At 58.0% G+C, this 23,094-nt stretch overlaps 1 protein-coding gene across 1 annotated transcript in view; it reads left to right on the top strand.

The window, feature by feature from the left end:
- TNS3 (tensin 3) overlaps positions 1–23,094 on the top strand; it is a 173,628-nt gene that overhangs the window by 132,698 nt on the left and 17,836 nt on the right. Inside the window, exons 21-24 of the mRNA XM_035026460.1 lie at positions 16,490–16,661; positions 17,920–18,551; positions 19,100–19,186; positions 21,652–21,783. Coding sequence (XP_034882351.1) covers positions 16,490–16,661; positions 17,920–18,551; positions 19,100–19,186; positions 21,652–21,783 — 1,023 coding nt within the window. The remainder of the gene's footprint in view (positions 1–16,489; positions 16,662–17,919; positions 18,552–19,099; positions 19,187–21,651; positions 21,784–23,094) is intronic.

Raw genomic sequence — 23,094 nt, 5'->3', positions numbered from 1 at the left:
GGACAGCCCGCCGAGTGCCTTCCGCCCGGCCCACGACTTCCCGGGCCCCTGCATGGACTGAGTGGCGCCCCGCGCTGCCCAGGTAAGCGCCACTCTCTCCGGCCCTGTGGCCCGCTTGCAGGGGGCCCAGGCTGGAACCTGAGCTCCCCAGCGGTGGGGGAGGGGGCTGGGGGGGAGGGGACAGGGGGATGCAGAGTCCCAGGGCCAGGGAGCCCAGGAGAGACCGGACTTGGGAGGTGGCTGCCTCTCCCCGCGTCCCCTGTCACTTGGCGACAGCCCTCCGGCCCTGAGACTCTGCGAAAGACGCCCCGGCCTGGGACCCCGGAGGGAGGGCCCCTCCTTCCAGAAGAAAGCCACGCTTTGTCTTTGCCGAGACTCACTGGGGCAGACGCAAGCCTGCTTCACAGATGTGTGGCTTTGGGAGCCGGGCTGCTTCCCAGCACAGCACATTCTTTTGCTAAAACCGAGAAAGTGCGCCTGCCCGGTCCAGGGCTGTCCCGTCCACCCCAGGGCCTGAGGGAGGCCGGCTGGCCTGGCCACAGAGGCCCCGGGCTGCACCCAGGTGCTGCACCCCGGCGGCGCCCCGGCTTCCCTGGAGGAGGAGGGCTGTCAGCCGAGGCGGAAGGCAGGCGCCAGGAGCAATGTGGGGTTTCTGAATGAGGTTGACTGTTGTCCGGGCTGTTGCTGGAGCCAGAGGGAAGACGTCTGAAGGAGCCCGGGATTTTAACACAAGACATCCAGTCAGGACATAACCTGCTCACGTCATTATGTTGCCAGAGCCATGGGGTGGGGGTCTGGGTCCCTCCCTGCATCTGCCCTCCAACCTGGCCCAGGTGAGCCTGCAGGGCATGGGCAGGTGCCTGGGACCAAGGGGCGTGTGTGCTATAGAATGGAAGGATGGGGACCAGTAAGAGGGAGAGACAGGAGAACCCCAAATGTTTCATAGTGGAAAAAGCTCTGTAGTCTCGCGGAGGAAGTGAAGCCCGAGCTGGTCAGTGGTCGCCTTTTGGTTCTTGCCGCCTGCAGGTCTTGAGTGTTCTCCCTCCCAGCATGGCCAGAGTCCTCCCCTCCCGACTGGGGCTCGTGTCTGGTCCCGCGTTACCCATTCTAATGCAGTTCGTACACAATGGTCATTTCCAGTGAATTTCATGTGTATATTGATAGATTAAAAATCGGGTGGCACGGGTATTTTTGTGACCCCGGAGATGAGATTCGAGAGTTTTGGTCCGTTGATTCCAGGAGAGAGAGGTCATTCCCCCGCTCCGTGGCTGTCGGTGGCTGGGTGGGGTCCCAGGCTGAAGACGACTCACGGGTACCAGTGCCTTCTCAACATGGGGGGGGACCCCCCCGCGCAGGCCCCTTGTCCTGCCCAAGGCTGCCTCCTGTTGTATTTGGGGGGAAGAGGCAGTAGGGCAGGGCGATCTCACACTTAGGTTCCGACTTTGACATCTCCCCGGCGTGGGGCAGGGTGGCATCGGGGACAGAACACAGCTTCCCAAGTCGCAGAGATGAGCTGGTCTCCTTTGACAGAGTTTCTTAGTTCCCATAGGCGTTCGGAAGCTCTGTGTCCCTGTCTGCAATGCAGCGCTGTTGGTTTGCACACGGAAACCTTTTCATGAGGATTAAATCCGGTGACGCCTCCATGTGGCTTAGCCCAGCACCGGGCATGTGGTGGTCAGCACTCAGCAAAAAGCCGTTGTTACTCTGCTTTCTGTAATTCTCTTAGTCAAGGAAGTTGGCATGCATCGTAAACCAGCTTTGAGAAATCTGAAAACAGCCCTGGACATAGCCGCCCGGCTGAGCTGGAGTCAGGACGTGGCCGAAGGATGTTCGGTGACAGGTGGAGGCTGGTGGCCCAGTTGGGATTGGTGCCAAATCCCTCCCCACTCACTTGCCTCCGGTCACCTGAGATGGGTGTCACTGCTGGCCTTCTCCTGAGACGTGAAGGCAGCGGGGTCACGGGGACAGTGAGAGCTGGGGTCCAGACCACCCCTCGCACGGACCATGCCCTTCCTGCATCTCGTCCACACCCACTGCCCACTGCCATCCTGCCAGGATGTAGGTTTACGAGCACTGAACGAAGGAATCGGGGAACCAACGCAGCTTCCCCTCCTGCCACTAGACAGCCAGCTACTCTCAGCCTGGAACTGTGTTCTCTGTCTGATGTTAGATGGGTGCTTAGCCTCAGCGAGAGCAGGCGGGCGCTCGGTGGGACTGGGGAGCAGGTGCCAGTTAGACCAGGTAAAGGAAAGGGACATGAATTTCAGAAACTCAGTGGGAAAGAATAGGATTGGAGGAACCAGGGATGAGCCAGCTTCCCTGGGTGGCTGAGTGCAAACAGAGAAGCTTCCAGAATGCTGTGGAGCTCTCTGATGGCTCTGAGGAGGTAAGAAGAAGGGTCCCCCATGGGGCACCTGGGTGGCTCAGTCGGTTAAGCAACTGCCTTCGGCTCAGGTCATGATCCTGGAGTCCCGGGATCGAGTCCCGCATCGGGCTCCCTGCTCAGCAAGGGGTCTGCTTCTCCCTCTGACCCTCTTCCCTCTCGTGCTCTCTGTCTCTCATTCTCTCTCCCAAATAAATAAATAAAATCTTTTAAAAAAAAAAAAAGAAGGGTCCCCCAAAGACAAGGTTTGATCATGGGAGATGTGGGTCTTGGAGTCCCTCCTTGTGTGTGTTGTAGGAGCAGGCCAGATGTGACACAGTCAGCCATCCCTCGTCCTTCCAGAAGGACTTCCTGTCTTCAGGCTCACGGTGGCCGGTGGCCTGTGGGCTGGCGGAAAGCAAGCCAGGAATATGATGGTGGCAGTAGAAGGAAAACTCCGGTAATAAAGTTCCATGCAGACTGTTGAAAATGACACTTGTCTTGTTCCAGTGAGACCCTTTAAAAGTTTAACAGGAGGCATTTAAAAAGATACGGTAGAGGAAGGGAAAGACCGTGTCACTGGATAGGAAGGTAATGTCCTAAAGGTGTCAAACCTTAGCAACCTTGTATGTGTATTTGGTGTAATTCCAATCAAAACACCGACGGGTCTATTTTAAGGGAGTTCGATAAAGTGATTTTGGAAGTCCAGTAGTGAAGAATCTTGGTTAGCTGGGGTACCGCCAACAGAGGGGGGACCTGCTGGGAGCCAGGGCACTGAGTGAGCAGCGGCCAGTGGATCTCGAGGGAGATGGAGGTGTACAGCAGACTCATAGTGGCTGGAAGTTTGGTTCCAGAAAAGGGGGTGCAGTCCGCAGGAAAGAGGGGCCGCTCTGCAGTTTCCCATGCGGACAAAAGCAAAGTGGGCCCCTTTGTGTCGTTTGCACACGTCACGTGCAGGTGCAGCAGGGACCTAAACGTCAAGCGAGTTCTCTGTGGGGAGAGGGATGTGTGCGTTTCTCTCTTGGCTGCCCTGGGTCTCGCCCCCTGCTTTTCTTTTCTTGCCTTACTTGGGTTACTTTAACCTGTTCTGATGTCCCCTTCATTTTGTACATTCCAAGCCCTATAATTTTCATTCTTTCTGGAAAATGTGCTTTGGCCATTCGTGAAAGGTGGGTTTGCAAACAAGTCCTGTTCGTTCTCCGTCATCTGCAAACGTCTTTTCCTACCCCTTTGCTGAAGGATATTTTGGCCACATACAGAATTCCTAGTTGACAGTTCTTTTCCTTCGGTAGTTGGGACATCAGTGCTGCCTCCTTTTGGCCTCTTGGTTTCAGATGAACAATCACCCACATTCGAGTTGGTGTCCCCTGTGCGGGCTGCTTGTAGGATGGGCACCTTGTCCGCGGTGTTCAGAAACTCCATCACGATGGGTGGGTTTTCCTGGTGTTTATCCTGTTTGGGGATCATTCAGCTCCTGGAATCAAAGGTTGTGTCCTTGGCCAGCCTGGTGGTTCTTCAGACATCGTTTCTTCTCACGACCTCCAGCCGGCTCTCCCTCTCCTTCTGGGTCTCTGGCGGCACAACCGTGGGGTCCTCTGTTACTGGCCCACGGGCCCCTGGACTTCTTTACTTCTAGTCTGTTTGGCTATGCTGCTCACATGGGGTAAATGCTGGGCCCTCGAGTCCAGGATCCCCTCTCCCGTCAGCCCTGCTCTGCTGCTCTTCACGCTTCTCTTCCTGTGTCTTTCAGTTTAACGATTTCTACTTTTTTGGTAACTTTTACGTCCTTGCTGAGATTTTTTTTTTTTTTCCCAAGAGGATGCACAGTTGTTTGTTGGAGCATGGTTAGGAGCTGCTGGAGAATCTTTGCCAGACAGTTCCAACACTGTCCTCAGCCACTGCCCTCTCTCATCCAAGTGACTTTCCCGGTCCTTTTGTGACGAGGGGGCTTTCTGTTTTATCCTGGACTTCTGGAGACCATGTGAGGAGGCTCTGGATTTATGAAGTCTGGTCTCCTTTTTGTGGCGGTCAGTGCTCCTGCCCAGGGCAGTTTGCGGCCACGTGGTGTTGATGTTTGCCTTGCCACTGGCCCTACGTTCTGTCCCTGCCGTTCTGTCCCGAGACCGGCCAGGGGTGGAGGGCAGCTCACCGCTGGACCTTGCCGACACCCCCCTGGGAGGGGACATCCTAAGGGCCTCCTCCCTCCGGGAAGTACGGTATTAGGAAACATGAGTTTTCTGCTTGGCTTTACTAAACCCACTGTCTGAGGGTTTCCCTGGGTGTAGAGTTGGTTTGGTCTTTCAGCAAGGTGAGCAGGCTTTTCCTGGAGCTGTTTTGTCCATGCCAGGTGATAGTTCTGGGATTTGTGGGGAGGCAGCAAGGCCACCAGGGAATGCACCCCTGTCCTCCCTCAGGTCCCAAGGTTCCCAGGCAGCCACTGTCTGTCCACCTGTCCAGGTCTCCCATGATGTGGTTGGGTGGCGCCCTGGGTGGAGTTGTTTCATGAGGCTCTGGGAGGGGTGAGGCTGCTCCCTCTTGCTGGAACCACAAGTTCCCAGCCTGTTTTTAGCATGGCTAATTTGGTAAACATTGTACAAACACCTCCTCTGTGCTGAGACATGGGAACCCAAGGCGGAGTAGGGACCTGACTCACCAGTCAGAGAAGCGATCCACAGGCACCTGAAGCATCCCAGAGGAGTCAGGCAGGTAAATCACGGTCTTAGCAGGCAGCGGCATTTTAGAAGGTCTTCCAGAGTCGGATCCCGTGTGGAACATGAAGACTTGAGCTTGGGGTGGTGCCCTGTTTCCTGGCGCAGGAGAGGTTGGGGTAGAACGTGGGGAGAGTTTATAATAAAAAGACTAAAAAGAGAAGAATATCTGTTGTCCTTACCACAGAGGGATCTGCTGCAAGGGAAGAAGGGGAGAGGCGTTACTACGGCCGGAGCCCCAGAAGGAAAGCGCATGTTTCTGGAAGACACAGAGCCTTATCTTTCAGTCCCTGGGCAGGCAGGGGTCCGTGTGTTGCCCGATGGTCATCGTGGGGGGTGGCCACGGGGTGCAGACCCCTTGATGACGAGCTGTCCAGAGCACACGCCGTGGGCAGCCTTACATGGAGAGGGAACAGGTGGGCTCACTGGCCGCGAGGTCAGGGACATGTTGGTCCAGCTCTGACTGCACCACGGAGACCCTGCTCCTTCGTCTGCCTCTCAGCCCTGCCTCCTCTTCCAAAGCTTTCTGCTCCAGAGTTCTGTCCTCACAGGGAGGTGCCGTGTGGGCTCAGGTACAGAGGTTTTCAAACTGTCGCTGGACCACTAAGACGGAGAAAATGGTGCCCGGTAAACCATGGTGCCCCGTGTATTAAAAGATGTGCGCAGAGTTGAGGTTTCTGTAGGGACAGAGACACGGGGAGCTGAGGCCCCATGGGGCCATGTCCCCACCCACAGGCCAGCCAGAGGCCGGTGTGTGCAGAGCTGCCTTCGGCGAGTGCATAGTGGCGTGGGCCCCCTTCCCTGCAGCCCCTGCTGGGCCAGGAGGAGCCCCAGGGACCAGAGCAGCCTCCCCTCCCAAGGGAGGGTCTGCAGGGGGGCCCACGGGGGGTGGTCTGCAGAGGGGTGCAGGGCGGTCTGTCGGGGGTGGGCCACAGGGGAGTCTGGAGGGAGTCTGTAGAAGAGTCTGTGGGGATGATCTGCAGAGGGGTCTGCAGGGGGTTCTGCAGGGCGGTCTGTGGGGGCACCTTAGGATGGGGGGTGGGATCCGCAGGGGGTCTGCAGAGGGGTCCTTGGGGGAGGTCTGCAGAGGGGTCTGCAGGGGGGTCTGCAGGGCGCTCCGCAGGGGACCTAAGGAGGGGGATGGATCCGCAGGGGGCCTGCAGAGGGGTCCTTAGTGGGAGGTCTGCAGAGAGGTCTGCAGGGGGTTTGTAGGGCAGTCTGCAGGGGGCCTAAGGAGGGGGGTGGATCCGCAGGGGGTCTGCAGAGGGGTCCTTAGGAGGAGGTCTGCAGAGAGGTCTGCAGGGGGTTCCGCATGGGGGCTCTAGATCGGGCCTCAGAGTGGATCGGGGCTCCTGCACCCAGAAGGGCTTGTCGCAGGGGAAGGACCCCTCAGGCCCGGTGTGGAGGTTCCACACTGTGCATCGTGCCCTGACTTGTCTAGGGTTCCCTGCCTCCGTGCAGGTCCACACGTGCCTGCACAGATGTCACTGCTAGTTTATTTTCTCTCTTGTCCCTTCCGATCTCAGCCTCCCGTGGGTCCTCGCCTGGGTGCTGGTGCCCAGGGGCCAAGCTGGCTCTTGCTCGTGGCCCCTGGGCAGCTCACGCTTCATCTCCTCGAGTGTAGACACGGAGAATCCCCTCCTTCCGGGAGGCCGAAAGGGTCAGAAGTCATATGGCCCCCATCAGCCGTGACCATTCTATGTAACGGACAATGAGGGACACAAGGCTGCATGCCCGGCCCGCTGGGGTGGACACTGTCTGGGAGCCTCCCATGGGGAGCGACGCCCCGGTACTCTGCCACAGATTTTGATGTGCCCTTGTGTTTGGACAGAAGGAAACGTGCAGTTCGAGCATGTCACTCGGGTCTGTTGGGACGGACTCTGACCCGGCGATGGCTGGATTCCTCCTCCCCCCAAGTCGAGCGGTTCCTGCATCGCTTCCGGCGGGGGGAGTCCTTCTGGGGAGAGGGTCAGACACACGCCGTCCAGCCTTGCCTCCCGTGGAGGGAGCGCCTGCCCCAGCGGCTGTGGGTGTGCTAAGTCACCTCCTTAAGTGACCTCAGTTGGTCAGTCCGTTGCGTCTGGAGCAATTTTAATGCTTTCATAGTGTTTGCACGTGCGCCACATGAAGCCCAGCCCAATGCCGGCTCAGCTGGGGCTCCATGTGCGTGGGGTTGGACGCTCCCCAGCGCGGCTGCGGGCAGTGGGGCCCTCGGAGTCCCCGTGTGCCCGCGAGGCCACCCTGCACCTAGAACACCGGGGACTGCATTAGCAAAGACTCCTCGTGCGTCGCTGTAACCAGCCTGCCCGTCGGAAATGGTATCAAGTGGGAACCCAAGTGAAAACACAGGAGGGAAGGCAGCAGGGTCCAGGGAGCTGCCCTCTGGTCCCCGCAGAGGTGCCCGATGACCTGCCAGGCTGCAGGCCCTCCCGATAACCCTGAAGCATATGCAGTCGTTCTCAGCCTCCCATTTCCACAGAGGCTACGTTGCCCCAGGGCATCCGCCTCGTGCTGTGGACTGAATCGTATCCCTCCTCAGAAGTTCACATAACCCCCCAAACCTCTGAATGTGGCTGCGTTCGGGGATAGGGCTTTTGCCGACGTGATTAGGGTGGTCTAGGTCCAGTGTGACAGGTGTCCTAGTAAGCGGAGGAGATGAGGATGCAGATACACAGAGGGATGACCACGTGAGGACACGGGGGCGGGGGGCGGGGGGCGGGCAGACGGCCGTCTGCGCGCCCAGGAGAGGTCTCGGGAGGGACCGGCCCTGCCACGCCTGGATCTCGGACCTCCAGCCTCCAGGATATGAGGAGCATGTTCCCGAGGTTTAAGCCGCCCGTCGGCGGTGTGTGGCCACCTGAGCTGGCTGATGCACCTGCTGTGTGGGAACCGCTGGGATTCCGACCCAGGGAGCCTGGGTCCAGAGTGAAGGAGAGCATGTTTTGCTGCAGAGCTGAGATTGGGAACCCGGGCGTGGCCCTGGAACCCCATCCAGCAGGCGAGGCACGGGGGTTTCTGGAAGACGTAGCTTCCTGGCCGGTCAGCTCGTGACAACACACACCCTGGGCGGTTGTTTTGAGGACCAGGTAAGCCTGGGAAGTGCCACACAGATAGTAATTATTAGTAACATACTGATGCTTTATGAAGAAAGCCTGCTTTTTCTCACAAAAACGTCTTCTGTGTCTCTGCTTCACTCCCTCAGCGAAGGCAGGAACACGAGGAGCCGCGTGGTGTTAATGAGGCTTAGGTTTCCAGCGCTGACCTAACGGGGTTCGTGGTCTTGGGATCCCGTGGTCTCAGCGGGGGTTTAGGCATGCTGCTTAAAAGCACCGCTACCTGCCTAAGGACCTGGGTTAGGGTCTGAGCACTCTTAACCTCTTGAGAACACCAGACTTAACGGTTTCTGAAATTAGGGCAGAAACCTCCCATTAGCCGTCTGGGGTCCCAGTTACCACCTGGGCCGGGGGCATAAAGGAGGCAGGTCCCCAAATGCCAGGGGTTCTGGGAGATGAGCATCCTAGAAGGATGCCGAGGATTTATGTCCATCAGATTTTCCATGGGAAATGGGGTTTTGTGGTCACGGCCAAGAGGCAGGTTTGTACCCCGGGCCCCACGAACGTGATTGTGAATCTCCGTGGTGCATTCATGCTGGGAGGAAGGCGTCATGCTGGTTGAAGGCTCCTCGGGAGCCATGTCTTGTTGGTGGTCTTTGCTGGGCTGAAGGGGTCTTTCCACAGAAGGTCCGTGGCAGAGTTTAAAAGCCCATGGGCGTTTCCAGGGGAAAGCCAGATTGGCCAGGGACTGTGCCCAAGGGCAGAAAGCATCAAGATTTCTTGTCCGGTGGCCCGGCCCTGTTGTGGGACTGGAATTATTCTGGGAACTTGGGACTCTCAACCAAACAAGGGTCACAGGGACAGCGTCGTCACCGACAGACCTGGGCAGTGTCTTGTGGAGTCGATGCTTGCTGATGAGCTCCATCCATCTCTGTGTAAATCCCGGGACACCTGCCACCTCCTCGACCGGCCCTCTGGCAGGTGCCCAGGCTCCCCTCCGCTCGGTGCTTCCTCCTCCACAGCGCCCTGTCCCCAGTGCCCGACGCCGTCTGCTGTAGGCATCCCTGTCTCCCTCGACTCCCACCCAAGGGTAAGCAGCTTCGAGGCAAAGATCTCCTATCACTGGGGCCGCTTGCTGCTGCAGGTGACCAGTCCCCATGTGACTGGTGAACAGAACCCGGAAGGAAGCCGTGGAGTCATTCACAGGAGCCCGAAGGCTGACTCTGCACGTGTGCACCCTCGGACGAGGGATAAAGCACAACCTGGCCCATCCAGCAGTGGAATATCATCAGCCCTAAGAAGGAAGGACATTTTTATACGCACTACCCCATGGATGAGCCTCGAGGACAGAAGCTGGACTCAGAAGCGCAAATGCAACGTGGCTCCACGTGGGTGAGGTCCTGCGAGGCGTCCGATCCGTAGAGGCGGAAGGTGGGTGGTGGGTGCTGGGCTGGGGGAGGGCCTTGGGCCCGGGAGGAGACCCGAGGTGCCGAGTTGGACGGGGAGCTGCACAGTGTGGGCGCCCCCAGCGCTGCCCACCCGCCTGCTTCTCAGCTGTGTGAGCAGCTCCCGGGCTCTGGGTGGTCTCCGTATCCTCAGGACCTCCAGCCCCAATGCCGTGCTCCCCTCGGTCCTGCAGAAAGAAGCGGTTTTGTTTCCCTGGGCACGCATGCCAAAGCCCGTTTTTGTAAGATGCTCATTCTTGGCAGGTTGCCTGGGGGTCCCTTGAGTGCTTGAGAGACCGGCCCCATTTGGTGCATCTGAAGAGTAGGAAATGCTCGGAAACTCTTGTGGGGAAGAAAGAAAGCGTTCTCACCGTTTTCCACATTAGAATTCCCTACAGCGCACCCGCGAGCTGGGGGGAAATGTGTCTTCTTGCCAGCGCGTTTGAATCAGAACCTCTGACTAGAAATGGGAGGTGGTCAGGGTCCCAGCTGCAGTGAGCTGCTTTCTCTGAGCTCCTGCTTCTCCATGTCACTGGATGGGGGGTAAGTCGAGTTTGGGGGATGGTCACCCGCCTGTGCCCGGACAGGATCCCTGACCCTAGCGCTGGCCGGGCCCCTCCAGCTCTGCTGAGGGTGGGTGAGAATGATGGCAGGTCCTTCTAGAAGAGGGAGCCAGTTCACCTCGGGGGGAGCATTCCTGCTACTCACGGAAAACGCTGACCTTTAGCCAGAGAACACGTTCATGCGCTGTGGTTTTGACTTGAAGATTTAGAAAAGAAAAAGCTCGAGACTGTCCCTGTGGGGGCCGTTCATCGCTTCCTCCTGAGTTTGCGGCGTATCCGTGGGGCTGCTGATGTGTGACTTCCATGAAAGATGCACCGTGTGCCTTTCCAGTCTTTCAGGGGTTTTCCCTAATTAATTCTCATTATATCTGGCTGTCTGGCTGTCCTTCCTTTGCTTTCCAGAAGGTTGGGTAAATGGCCAGTTGTTCCTAGACAAATAACAAAAGCATTCTAAGATTGAGGACTTCCTTTAAAAAAAAAAAATCACTGCTACTGAACTCCCATACAAAGTCTTGGCTTTTAAAAATAATACTTTAAATTTAGAGCTGAACAGACTCGAGAAGACATCTAAGTTCATGTTTGTCGATGGGATTCTGCAGATGGAGCACTGGAGGGCCCCAGAGGCTGAGCACGTGGCCAGTGGTCCCTGCGTGACTTGTGGCCTCAGCCCCTTGGGATCTGGGCGCCCCCTCCCCCACAGCCCCGTCACACCTGGAAATACAGCGCAAGAGACCAGAAATGTGTTAATGTTCATTCTGCAGAACTCTCTCCGGGGGGCAGAGGGAAACTCCGTAGTCTCAGGGTGTGAGCAGGAGGGTGGGGGATGGAAATGGAAAAGTGGCCGATAGATCGGTACACGTCAGTGATAGATTGATACAGATCAACGATAGATTGATGGTGGTAGATCAAGGACTCATCGTTAAAAATATCCACACTCGGTTCTAAAGGTTGACTGAGAAGATGCCTGCTTCTTACGGCCTGAAGGCCGGCCTTGGTGGTCAAACCACAGAACTCCGCTTTCTTCCCCGGGGTAGGCTAGGTCATCGTGAGCCCCGCTAAATGTAATTTATCTGTCTTCAACGACGACGTAAAAGGTTAATGGCGATCTGTAGTTATGAACAGTAATCGATGGATGAGTGAGTCATTGTTGTGCCTTGTAAGGTTCTCTGTGTGGTGGGAGGGCCGGGGAGCGTCGATTTTGTTCGATGTCACACACGTGGGTGCTGTGCATGACGTGGTGGGCCCTGCGGGCACGCGTGGACCTTGGCGTCTGGCCGGTTCCGGGCTGTGCAGGAGGTGAGCATGCAGGGTCCCCTTCCCCCTGCTAACTTATGTGTGATGTAAATCGTGGCTGGTGGAGAGCAGATGTTACCCCGCTTCCCACGGAACCTCCTGCAGCAGCTCCAACGCGGCCTAAAAATAGACCTTTTGGAAAAGAGCCTGTGACCCTCCGTCACCCCTGCTCTGGGTAAAGGAAGTGCAGGAAGGGGAAGCCAAGGGGAGCCTGGGCCCGGAAGGTCCTGGAAGGTCTGGGAGCCCTGGAAGGAGAGAGGCACACTCCCCCCCCCGCCGGCCCCCCGGTCCTCCGTCCCTGCGGGCGCCAGAACACCAGCTGGCCGAGGAAACCAGGAAGCCAGGGGCCTCCTTTCCAAACACTGACCAGATTGCACCTCCTCCTCTGGGTGTCCGCTGGGAAGGGGAAATGTGAGAATCTGTCAGGAGGAACACAAACCTGGTTTGCCTGGGGGACGCCGGGGACCTGGCGGGAGCAGAGCCCACAGCGGCCCCCATGCGTGGACACGTCCTGCCAGGGGGCCGTGGCCCCAGAGAGAAGTGCTCGAGGCCGGCCGCTCCCCGGGACACAGGAGAGCCCGCCTGGCCACGCTCCCTCTGAGGCAGCCACAAACCCTGCCGCAGAGCGAAGCTGCTACCGTGTCACCGCGAGGCTCCCTCGAAGACAGGACACCTCGCCCGCTCCCGATGGCCCTCACGGCACCCCTGGGCCTCCTTCTGGGCCCAGACTGAGCCTGCGGACGCCGAGCGCACGGAACAGGGGCTGGGCCCAGGGACAGCCCGTTTAGAGGCGTCCGCATAACTGAACAGCAGATGGGCGAGGTGAACGGGATCGGCCACACGTGTTCCGTCTGCCCTCCCGGCGTGCCCTTCCTGGAATGAATGCCGAGCGTCCACGCGGAGGCTTTGAGCATGTGTCTGTGCTTGGACTCGAGTTTCCAGTGCCTTGCGTGTCTGAGGACAGAGGCCGTGCCCCTTCGCCCTGAGGCCCCGCTCCTGCTGGGTGGATGGAGGGGGCTGCAGTGTCTCTGAGCACACAGAGGGGCCGGGAAGCCAGTGTCCCCGCACCGAGGTCCTTGGCTGGCCCTTGTCCAGATTGAGGGTTAATTAAGTCCTGTCGCCCGGGGCAGGGAACCAAATCCAGCCATGGCCCCAGCGTTGGTGCAGAGTTGTGAACAAAGCCACTTTCATGGGGAGCGCTGAGCTTGCTGTTTTCTGAACAGGGACAGGGTAACAGGGACAAAGCAGGACCTTATTTCCCTCCTGCCTCTTCTCTGCTGGTGGTGATCTCAGGCGCCATGCGGGCGTGGCATGGGATTCCCAGGATCGCCGTGACCCAGGGACATGGGAGCGGGCAGCCCCCGTGGCTGTAGCAGGACCCCTGAGAGCACCATCGGTCACCCACTGTGGGCTTGACTGAGAAAGAGCCCTTCTGACCCCGAAGTTCAGCGCTGCTCCTTGGCCCGGGGGTGATCAGGACATCCACCCTGACTCCTCGGGGCCAGACCCACATCCTGCCCTGGACTTCTCCCTTTCACTGCTGAGCCCCTGCAAACTCATTCATTAATTCATAGCAGGTGCGAGAAGCTCCCAGGAGCGCCAGCCCGGTGGTGGGGGCCCCGCTGGGAGCACAGAGCCCTGGGATGTTACACTCATTCCCATGGCATCCACTTAGGTTACTGGAAACCCACGTACTTCCAGGCTCCCATTGAATGGGCTTGCTCCAGGAAGCCTTCCAGCTCCACGCCCCCCCAGGCAGAAGGAGAGTCTCCTGCAGGTACCTCTGAAGCCCACAGGCTGACCTCTGGCACCACGCTCACCTGGAGGCCAGCAGCCAGCGCCATGCTCACAGGTGGTTGGCGCTCAGCAGCTCCATCTTACATGGGAAATGGACACGGGGATGCACTAACTGAGGATGTTTTACTACCAAGAAGACAATTGCAGGGGGAGGGAAGCACCTCGAGTCTTTGTTTTCCCATCCCAGCTTCACTTGACAGGATTGGAGGGTGGGGTTGCAGCCCATCCAGTTGGCTGATTTATTTACAAACTTTATTTTATTTTGAGAGAGAGCGGGGAGGGGCAGAGGCAGAGGGAGAGAGAGAAAATCCTCAAGCAGACTCCCTGCTCAGCGTGGAGCCCGGCGCGGGGCTCGATCTCACGACCCTGAGATCCTGACCTGAGCCGAAACCAAGAGCTGGACTGAGCCACCGACGGAGCCCCCCACGCACGCAACAAACGTGTGTTTCAGAAGGTGTCCTGTGGGAGGTCATCCTGGCGTGCGGCACGCCTCCCAACTGGGAGTAAGACCACGCCGCCCCAGGGCTTTGGAGGTGCAGGAGGTGTGCGTGCGGATCAGACGCGGCCCTGGTGCTGACCACGGGCGTCAGCGTGGACGCTGGGGGCAGTGCCCGTGCCCGGGGATGCACGGTGCGGTTTGTACGGACACGACGTGAGCGCTGGGCTCTTCGGTAAAGACATGTTTACTGAGTGTTTAAAAGATGAACACTGAAGTTGGCTCCCTGCTTCCTCCCCAACTGGACAAGGTTCTGTTTCAAAGTTGGTCTTTGATTTTCATCACTTTTACTATTGAGTGAATGTGTATGGTTTTCTTTTTACTTATCTTGCTTCAGTTTCATGGATTTTTCCTAAAACCATGGCTTGATTTCTTCAGTGTGTGGGGGGAATTCTCAGTAAATACCGTTCCCGGGCTTGCTTGGGCTTCATTCCGCTCCTCCTTGGCCCCCGTTGTGTGTGTGTTAGAACTCCTCACCATGTCCCACGTGGCGTCGTTCCCTTCCCTGTCTTCCGTGCCTTTCCTGGCTTGGCACTCCTCTGACTTACCCCCAGCTCAAGCACCAGCGCCTTCACCATGCATCTGCTGGTGGAATCGTTGGCCTCCTGCTTCATTTCATTAATTTTATTTTCACGTCATGGTAGGATTTCCACTCGATTATTCTTAATGCACTCCAGTTCTTCTGTGAAATTCTCTTATATTTTTCTGAAACGTTTTCCGTTTACCTATTTTCAAGTGTGTGTCTTTTAACTCCAATGCATATACAGCTGTAGCTGTTCTTCTTCTTTCTCTTTTTTTCCCTTTGTTTTCATTTCTTTGTTCTGGTACCTGTTACTAGCATGCCAGGTCAGTTCTTTAAATTAAATATTTGAATTGTGTCTGAAAATTATAGATAAATAGATAGTTGGGTGAATGGATGGATGATGGATGGATGAATGGATGGATGGATGATAAATGATTAGATGGGTGGACACATGGATGTTTAGATAGGTAGGTAGATGGTTGGATGGATGATGGGTGGATGGGTGGATGGATGGATGGATGATAGATGGGGTGGATGGATGGTTAGTCAGGTGGATAGATGGATGGTAGATAGGTGTGTCAATGGATGGATGGATGATAGATGGGTGGATGGATGGATGATCGATGGATGGATGGATGATAGATGATTAGACGGATGCAGGGGTGGATGGTTAGGTAGGTGGCTAGATGGATGGTAGATAGATAGGTGTGTGGCTGGATGGATGGGTGGATGGATAGATGACTGAAGGATGGATGGATGCTAGATGATCAAGTGTGTGGATAGATGGGTGGATGGTTAGGTAGGTAGGTGGGTGGATGGATGGTTGGATGGATGGATCGATCTATAATAGAGGCAGGCTTTGGAGGGTGATACTTACTTCCAGAGGAAGATTTTCTCTGGGGCAGACTACTGAGATCGGGGCGGGGGTGGGGGGGAGGCTCATCTGTTTCTGGCCCTGGTATCCCTACAATGTAGCCTTCAGGGGCCTCACCTTGAATCTTAGGTAAGTGCCTTGGGCTCCCCGGTTGTTTTTCGGCCCCACCATGAAACTGCCCAAATCCCTGCTTATTCTGTGGCTTCTCAGCCACTTCCGTCTCAGTTCCAGGAGTTTGGCTCTGTTCTCCGAGCTAAGGAGTCAGAAACGCCTGCAGGGGAGGCTGTGCTCAGAATGGTTCTTCACTTTCCTCAAGTCCTGGCTGCCTGCATAGCTCAGCCTCAGTTTTTATCTCTGCAGATCATCAGTGGGATTTCCACAGCCCTGACCACGGGCTTAGGTCCAGCCTCTAATCCACGTGCTGCTAAATGGGTCTGTGGCCGGGATGTGTGACTCACCTTAATGCTGCCCCTTTCCTGGAAATGAGTAATATGAATGATGTGGAATTTTTAAAAACTTCATCATGCTTTTATCCACCCTCCCTTGTTCTAAAGCAGAAACCAAAATAACCTGTATTTCTTACAATGTTATTTTATTGACCCTGGTAGATTTGCCCAGTTCTTAAAGCTAAGTATTTTTGTTTTTTTGTTTTTTTAAAAAAGGCAAGATTTAAAAAATATCCAGAAATAATGACGATGCTGGGCCTCAAGCAGATGGGCATTTTGTCAGGGAAATGTATAAAATTCGGTGGAGTGTGTGGACTTCGTGTTAAACAGCTGGTTTTCATGGTGCTTGACCGCACGCCCTGAGTGACGGGCTGAACCAGGGTCTGTGCCCCTTTCGGGGGCAAGGACACCAGCCAGCAGGGCCATGTTGGAGGTGGGACGTTTACTGGAAAGCTCGTGGTCCAGGGTGTGGGCCGAGCTACCCGCTGGGGACAGATGGAGCTTAAGCGCCCACCCAGCCACAGCCCCTGGGCTTGCTCTTTCTGGAAAGTGGGTCTTTTCTGTGGAGCGTCTCCTGCTGGTGTGCAGAGAGAAGGCTTGGCCCTTTCTAAAGTGAGAGCTGGCCTGCAGGATGGGCAGGTCTGTCCGTAAGTACACAGGCCTTCAGGGGGTGACACTGTGTGTGCTCCACGCCCTTGTCCTTGCAGACGAGCTTGCAAGACGCTCCTCAGCTCACCTGGCGTGCTGGAGCTGGGCGCGAGCCCTGTGTTCTGCGTCCTGCGTTTGGGGAGCGTGCCAGGCAAGAGTGACCCGCCCGTGGTGGAATCCAGCCCCTCGCCTGTGGCACGCATCTCCAGGAGTGACCCCGTTCCTTCCAGGACAGAGACCAGGCCTGTAAGCGGATCTCTGTTCTGCTTTCTCTGCCGCAGATACTCGAGGCTGCGCTGAGGTCCTGCATCGCACGGTGGGGATGTCCGAGAGCCCCGTGGGGCCCAAACCCGCGACGCTCCGGACCGACATGCTGGCGGCACCTGCCTTTCAGCGGGCGTTCACGTCCTCCTGCACCATCTCCAGCAGCAGCCCCGGCCAGCAGCGGGACAGGTAGGGAGACGGGCCCTTGAATGCAGCAGCGCAGGCTGCTCCTGAAGACCCTGACCGCGGACCCCGGGAGGGGAGGGCGGGGGGCTCCACCTGCAGCTGACGCCCGGCTGCTCTTGATTCAGAAATGTAATCACAGATACAAACTCCGGAGACTGTGCCCGCCCCCCAGTGTTGACAGGCTGAGCACTCAGGGACCACACTGGCAGGTGGAGTCTGGGGCCAGTTAAGGGCCGGGTGTCTGTGACCACGTGCTCTGAGCTGAGGCTGGATCAGGGATGTGGGGGGCTGGCCGGGGCTTAGTCTCCCTTGGCAGCCAGGCCAGGCCAACTCCAGACTGGGCGGAGGGGCAGGCAGGCAGGATGGTGGTGGTCCTGGGGACGTGGAGGTTGTGCTGGTGTTCAGGAAAGTGCGGGGGCACCCCTTGGGGGGATTGGGAGAGCAGAAAGGGGGGATGCAGACACCGAGCCGCTGCATGGGCCCAGCGTAGGAACGGCTCCTGAGCGGCTCCCTTGGGCAAGGACACGGCGTCCCAGTTCACTCTCCGCATCCTGCCTCCTGACTCTTTGCAAGGGGTGGGGCTCAGCTGAGGACGTCCCACACAGAGCACAAAGTGTTTGTTAGTGAGGTGTGCGTGATGTGATGGCTTGGCGGCTGACTTTCTGGATTTCTAATCCTGCAGGACTTTCTGATACCCTTGATCTGGGAAATCCCAGTTTTGGATATGGGAACTTCTCGTGATCTTTTTTTTTTAAACAACCTGTATTTTATTTTTTAAGTAGGCTCCACGCCCAGAGTGGAGCCCAATGCAAGGCTTGAACTCAGAACCCTGAGTCAAGACCTGAGCTGAGATCAAGCCCCGGCTGCTTAACCCACTGAGTCCCCCAGGCGCCCCAACTTCGCCTGTTCTTACTGGGATCCCATAATCAGCTGGTTTTCCAGCGAGCACTTAGTGGAAACTGAGTCGGGCCCCCATGTTAGCTCTCGGGGGAGGAGGACGAAGAAAGCGGGGGACACGGTCTGTGCCCAGGGAACGACGCTCTGCCGGTATACGGTGAACCGTGTGGTTGACCTCGGAGGGAGGGACATGGGGACGTGGGCGGTGAGCTGGACACGGGCGGTGGTTGAGTTTTGTCCGGAGCGGAAGGGGCTTTGCTGGGTGAAGAGCGAGGAAGGATATCACCAGAGCACTGGGGGACCCTTGCCGATCTCGGGGCATCTTCTAGGGCCGGGCGTTCTCACTGCTGTGTCCTTCCCACAGCCCTTCGTCTGCCGAGCTCCCGTGGGTGGAGAGCAGCCCCAAAGCCACGCTGGCTCTGCTGGGGAGCAGCCGGCCGGCAGGAAGCCTCCTTGGCTCCGGAGAGTTTCCCAGCCCCAGCCCCGACGGCCCCGGGCGGCCCCACCTCCCGCCCACGGAGCTCCAGGCCTCTTTCCACAACCACGAGCTGTCCCTGGTGGAGCCCCCTGAAGCTCTGGGCCCCCCGAGTGGCCAGGCTTTCCTGAGTTTCGGCACGGCCCCCGTGGGAAGCGGCCTTCCCCCCGGGGAGGACCCGGGCGCCTTGCTGGCTCATTCCCACGGAGCACCCCAGGCCCCTGGCACCCCGCGGACAACAGCAGTGGCCGACAACGGCTTCCTGTCCCACGGCTTTCTCATGACGCCTGGCCATGGCGGCCACCACAGCCCGGTCCTGCCGGGCCAGGGCCTGACCCTGCCCGGGCAGCCGCCCCTTCCTGAGAAGAAGCGAGCCTCAGAGGGGGACCGGTCTTTGGGTTCGGCCTCCCCGTCCTCGAGCGGCTTCTCCAGCCCGCACAGCGGGAGCACCATGAGCATCCCGTTCCCAAACGTCCTCCCGGACTTCCCCAAGCCTTTGGAGGCTGCAGCGCCCTCCCCAGGTAGGTGCGTGTCGGCGGTGGTGGGTGCCCCCACGTGCGTTCACTCAGCAGAGGGGGGCACCCTGGGATTCCCGGGCGGCGCCTTGAGAGCGAAGCCCAGAGCCTTCCATCGGGGTCTTCCCCTCGTGTCCTCCGTTCCCCTCTGCTCTCCACTCACCCACGTCGGCTTCTGTTTCTCCCGCCACTTGCAGTCCTCGTTCTTCAAAAATAACCTTTCTTTTCTCAATTCAGCGAATTTATTCAATTTAATGCAGTATTTCAAACATGTACGAATAAGATCCTCACACGATTCAGCCACACCGCGCTGCTCTGTCTGTGGAGAGCCGCCCGGTGCCGGCCGCGTGTCGCGCCCTGTCTGTGCTGTGTGGGTCGAGAAGCACCTGCTCCCTGTCGCGCCCCCCAGCCGGTTCCCACGGAGTTAGAGAGAGCGCTCTTCCCCGAGACACACAGTCCTCGCCCTGGGTTGGACTTTGAGCACTGGGTTCTGTGCGAGGTGAGAGGTTGCAATAAAATGTCCAGGGTGACTGTTTTTACATTCTCTTCTACAGATAATCCGGGTGATAAGCATGTGTCTGTGAACTTTGTCCAAGACACATCCAAATTCTGGTACAAGGCGGATATCTCCAGAGAGCAAGGTGCGTGGGCAGGACGGGAGCCCGGGGTGGGGATGTCCGAGGGTCACGGCCTCGGGATGAAGGGTTAGGGCAAGGCTTGCACTTTGTTATACACCCCTGTGGAAGATGCAACAGATTGTCCCGGGAAGATGCTCCCCGTCGCCATCCAGGCCCTGAGCTGCAGGGGCCGACGGCCAGGAGGAAGGACAGCGGTCTCTCCAGCACCCTGGTATCTGTGCACCTGCATTTGTCCACGGCGGACAGACACATGCTTACCGAGGGGCCGTGTGTTGGACGTAACCGCGTGCCTCGCACACGTGCTGTGCAGTGTCTGCGTGCCTGGGGCGGCCAGCAGACATCTGACCTCAGTAGTATGTTTGAGGAGCTAATGCCACTTCTTCCCGGAGGACGAATAGAAGACAGGTCCAGGAGGGAGGTGGCCCCGCGAGGCAGCCCTGGGGGCGAGCAGCTGTCGTCCTGCAGATTCGCGGGGTCGCTGCGACATGCTGGTCCTCCCCGGAGGTGCTCCCAGAGGAAACCCGGGGACTGCTAGCGGGCGTGGGGCTGGGCCGGGGACAGCGTGCCTTGGATCCGGGAGGAGGGATGCACGGCGTGGCCCCCCGTGCAGCCCGCACGGCTGACAGCTTCGGGTAGAAAGTCATCCGGTGTCGTCCTGAGGCTTACTTCCCAACCTGGCTGGAAAGAAAGAGTTAAGTGGCTGGCAAACAGCACTGTTCAGCTTTCTCTTTGGAATTTTTCTATTCAATTAAGTAGCTCATAAAAATGGTAAGAATGCGCCTTTCTTCCCCTGAGCTCAAGGAACCTATTGTCATGTTTCGTGGGGGAAGCCCGCGGCCCGGAGAGACCTCCGATTCCCTGAATTGGGCTTTGTGGTCATGCTGCTCAGCTCGGGTCCGGGCTGTGCGTGGCCGAGTGCCCCGTTCTTGTCCCCTCCCTGCCCACGGCACGGGATGGAGGCTGTGAGCCCAGCACCCCAGCACCTCGTCCAGCTGGGGGGACTGAGAAAGGCCTGTGACATGTTCTAGAAAATTCTGTGCAGACCACGTACTCCACTGGTGCGGCATCTGGCCTGGGATGGCGGGTTGGGCGGGGGCTGCCGGACTGGGGCTCCACTTCCGAGGCAGATGGCGAGCGCCAGGCGGTCCCTGCAGGACAGATGTGGCGGATCCAACCTCGCCGGGTTCTGGAGGGTTCGCCGTGGGAGGCACCTGATGAGCACATGAGGGGTGGTGGGCTCTGGAGACACCAGCTGAGGGAGCCGTGGGGACGTGGCCACTGACTCCACCGGCCTCACGGGAACATGATCCTGTGGGATCATCGTCCTGTGGGATGGGTCCCCCTCATTCTGTTTCAGAACAGGGTCTGACATTAACCCCAATCTCCCCTCCCGGGGGGGCAGCCCCGGCTTCCGCTCCGTCTGTGGCCATGACACTGGGGCACTTCTGTCCCACCCCCCACCCCCCCAGCAAAATAAGATCACGACGTTAAAAGGGGAAACCAAAAGCGCTGGTGAGGTATGTCACGACTGAAAACATGCAATTCTATCAGAGGTCTTTTCCCTATGGCCACAGAATAATGCACGGTCAGCCCCCCGACACCTGCCGCCAACGGGCCTGCTGGTGCCCGCGTGCGCCCGCCTCCCCACCAGCCCCCACGCCCGTGTGGATGGCCCTCGGGGTCAAGCGCAGGCCCTCGCAGGCCTACGCCAAACCCGCCCCCCTTCCAGAGAGCTGTGCCTTCCCCACCTGGCAGGCCCCGCTTGGAGAGTGGAGGGCAGGAATTTTATTTGTAAAACCATTATTAGCTAAATGCCCCCCAGCCTCAGGTAGGGAAGATGGGAGGGCAGGTCGGCCAGGCCCAGCCATCAGCCCTGACTGGGTAGGGCACTCACAGCCCCATCCAGGGTGGATGCAGTCGGCCACGGAGCCACGGGACGGAGGGCCACTTACGGCCACATTTTTGCCATCCCCTGGGGTGAACTGTGGGATTTGCGTTAAACATTCAGTAACTTTTTAGGTCCATCCTTTCAATCTTTCCCTCTGCTTGGTTGGAAGGGCACACTCTAAAATGTCTAAGTACAATGCTGTGCTGGGAGGGGGCACCAGGCGGGGCCACAGCAGGGCCCGGAGAGAACCTCACGCCTCGCCTCCTGCCCCGCCACGCTGTGCGTACTGGGACCTGGCCGGGCACTTGGGCTGGTGGTGGGTCCAGTTCCTGGGCGGTCAGCTGAGGGTCCTCCCCTGTCCCTCACGGGTGCTGTGGGGCAAGCAGGAGCCCTGTGTGCCTTCTGGGGTGGGGGGGCTCCTTTGCAGCCAGGCCCCCCTTGAAAATGATGCATCGTCACAGAGACCCCCACCCCACCCCCAAGGGACCTGGGCCTGCTCCCTCCGACCCAGTTTGCAAAAGCACCGCAGGCGGGCCGTGTGGACCCCGGCAAATGTGTGTGTCTCTGCTTCCCTCCCCAGCCATCGCCATGCTGAAGGACAAGGAGCCTGGCTCATTCATTGTCAGGGATAGTCACTCCTTCCGAGGGGCCTACGGCCTGGCCATGAAGGTGGCCACTCCTCCCCCTTCCGTCCTGCAACTCAACAAGAAAGGTAGGGACCCGGGAGCGGATCGGGAGCACTCACCCACCTACGGTGTCTGTGCAAACATGGCTTTGAGTTTCTTCGGAGTCTCTGTCTTTTTCCAGCGTGGTCCACTCAGGACCGTCCTTGTGCAAGCAACATCGTTAATGATTTGTGAAGTTTATGTCTTTATTGCTGTGAATGAGTGATGCATTCCCTTGTTCGGCGGCCAGGAGGGTAGAAACGGGCCTCACCGAGGCACCCGGGCCCCCTTCTGCCCCAGGAACCGTAATCAATTCCTGTGATTTCTCACCGACTGTCTCTCCAGCATCTGTACACACTTTCCTTTTTCCTCACGTGAGAGGCCGTGCCCTGCGCACACCATTCTCGCACCTGCGCTCCGGAGAGCGCTTTGCTGGATTAAGAGTGATGCTGGGGTCAGCCTGGAGTCACAAGAGGGGCCCCGGGGGTGGGGGACCAAGCTGTCCTTGTCCCCAGTGCCCTGTGCCCGATGAACCATGCACAGCTGTATTCAGATCTTCTACTTACTCTTCTGTGAACTTTCCGTCTTGGACACAACCACGTGCAGAGAGGGTGTCGATGGTTCCATGCACGGTAAATGTTCCCATGAAGCAAACACAGGCGTGCCCGTAGCCCAGGAGACAACCTTGGCAGGAGGCCCCTGCGTGCCCCTCCTGCGTGTCACACTCCGTCATCCCACGATCTTTCGGGTATTCCAGCGACCCCTAGATTGGGCTCCGTGAGGCCCTTGGGGCTGGCCCCGTGTCCTTCCGATGTCCTACTGTCTGTCCTTTCCCTGCCCGCCATTTCTCCAAGAATCCCCACCTCTGTGTGCTGGGGGGCCGTCTTTGGGAACCTGAACGTGTGAGTGCTGGGTGTGTTGGAGTGTCCAAGGGTGACTGCTTCTCTCTGGTGTCCAGAGCGAGGAACTGGATCACTCTTAAAGGGTTGGTGAGTTGGCTCAGATAGCAGCTCCAGCACGGAGTCACGGAGTCCATCACGGGGCCTTTCCCACCCTCTCCTGGTGACAAGCCCCATCCCCAGCTGCACCTGCCCCTTCCTCCGTGTCCTGACGGACACACACCCTTCAGATCACCCATCCTGCCACTGCAGACAGGAGGCCTACTAAGTAGAAGGTAGAGTTACAGCTTGTTTATATTAACCACCAAAATAGGAATCCCTGAACATCGTGGTCTTGCCTGTTTTCAACTTAAATTAGAAAACTAGTATGTATTCTTTTGTGAGTTGCTTTTGCTCATGTTACAAGATTCATTGTTTCTACTTGTAACACTGCTTGTACCTGTTGCTCTCTGACGGCTT

The sequence above is a fragment of the Mirounga leonina genome, unplaced genomic scaffold (genome assembly GCF_011800145.1).
Source record: "Mirounga leonina isolate KUSES-001 unplaced genomic scaffold, KU_Mleo_1.0 Mir_199, whole genome shotgun sequence".
NCBI classification, from domain to species: Eukaryota; Metazoa; Chordata; class Mammalia; order Carnivora; family Phocidae; genus Mirounga; species Mirounga leonina.
The sequence above is the reverse complement of the archived record's forward strand: the minus strand, read 5'-3'. Positions and strand labels throughout refer to the sequence as shown.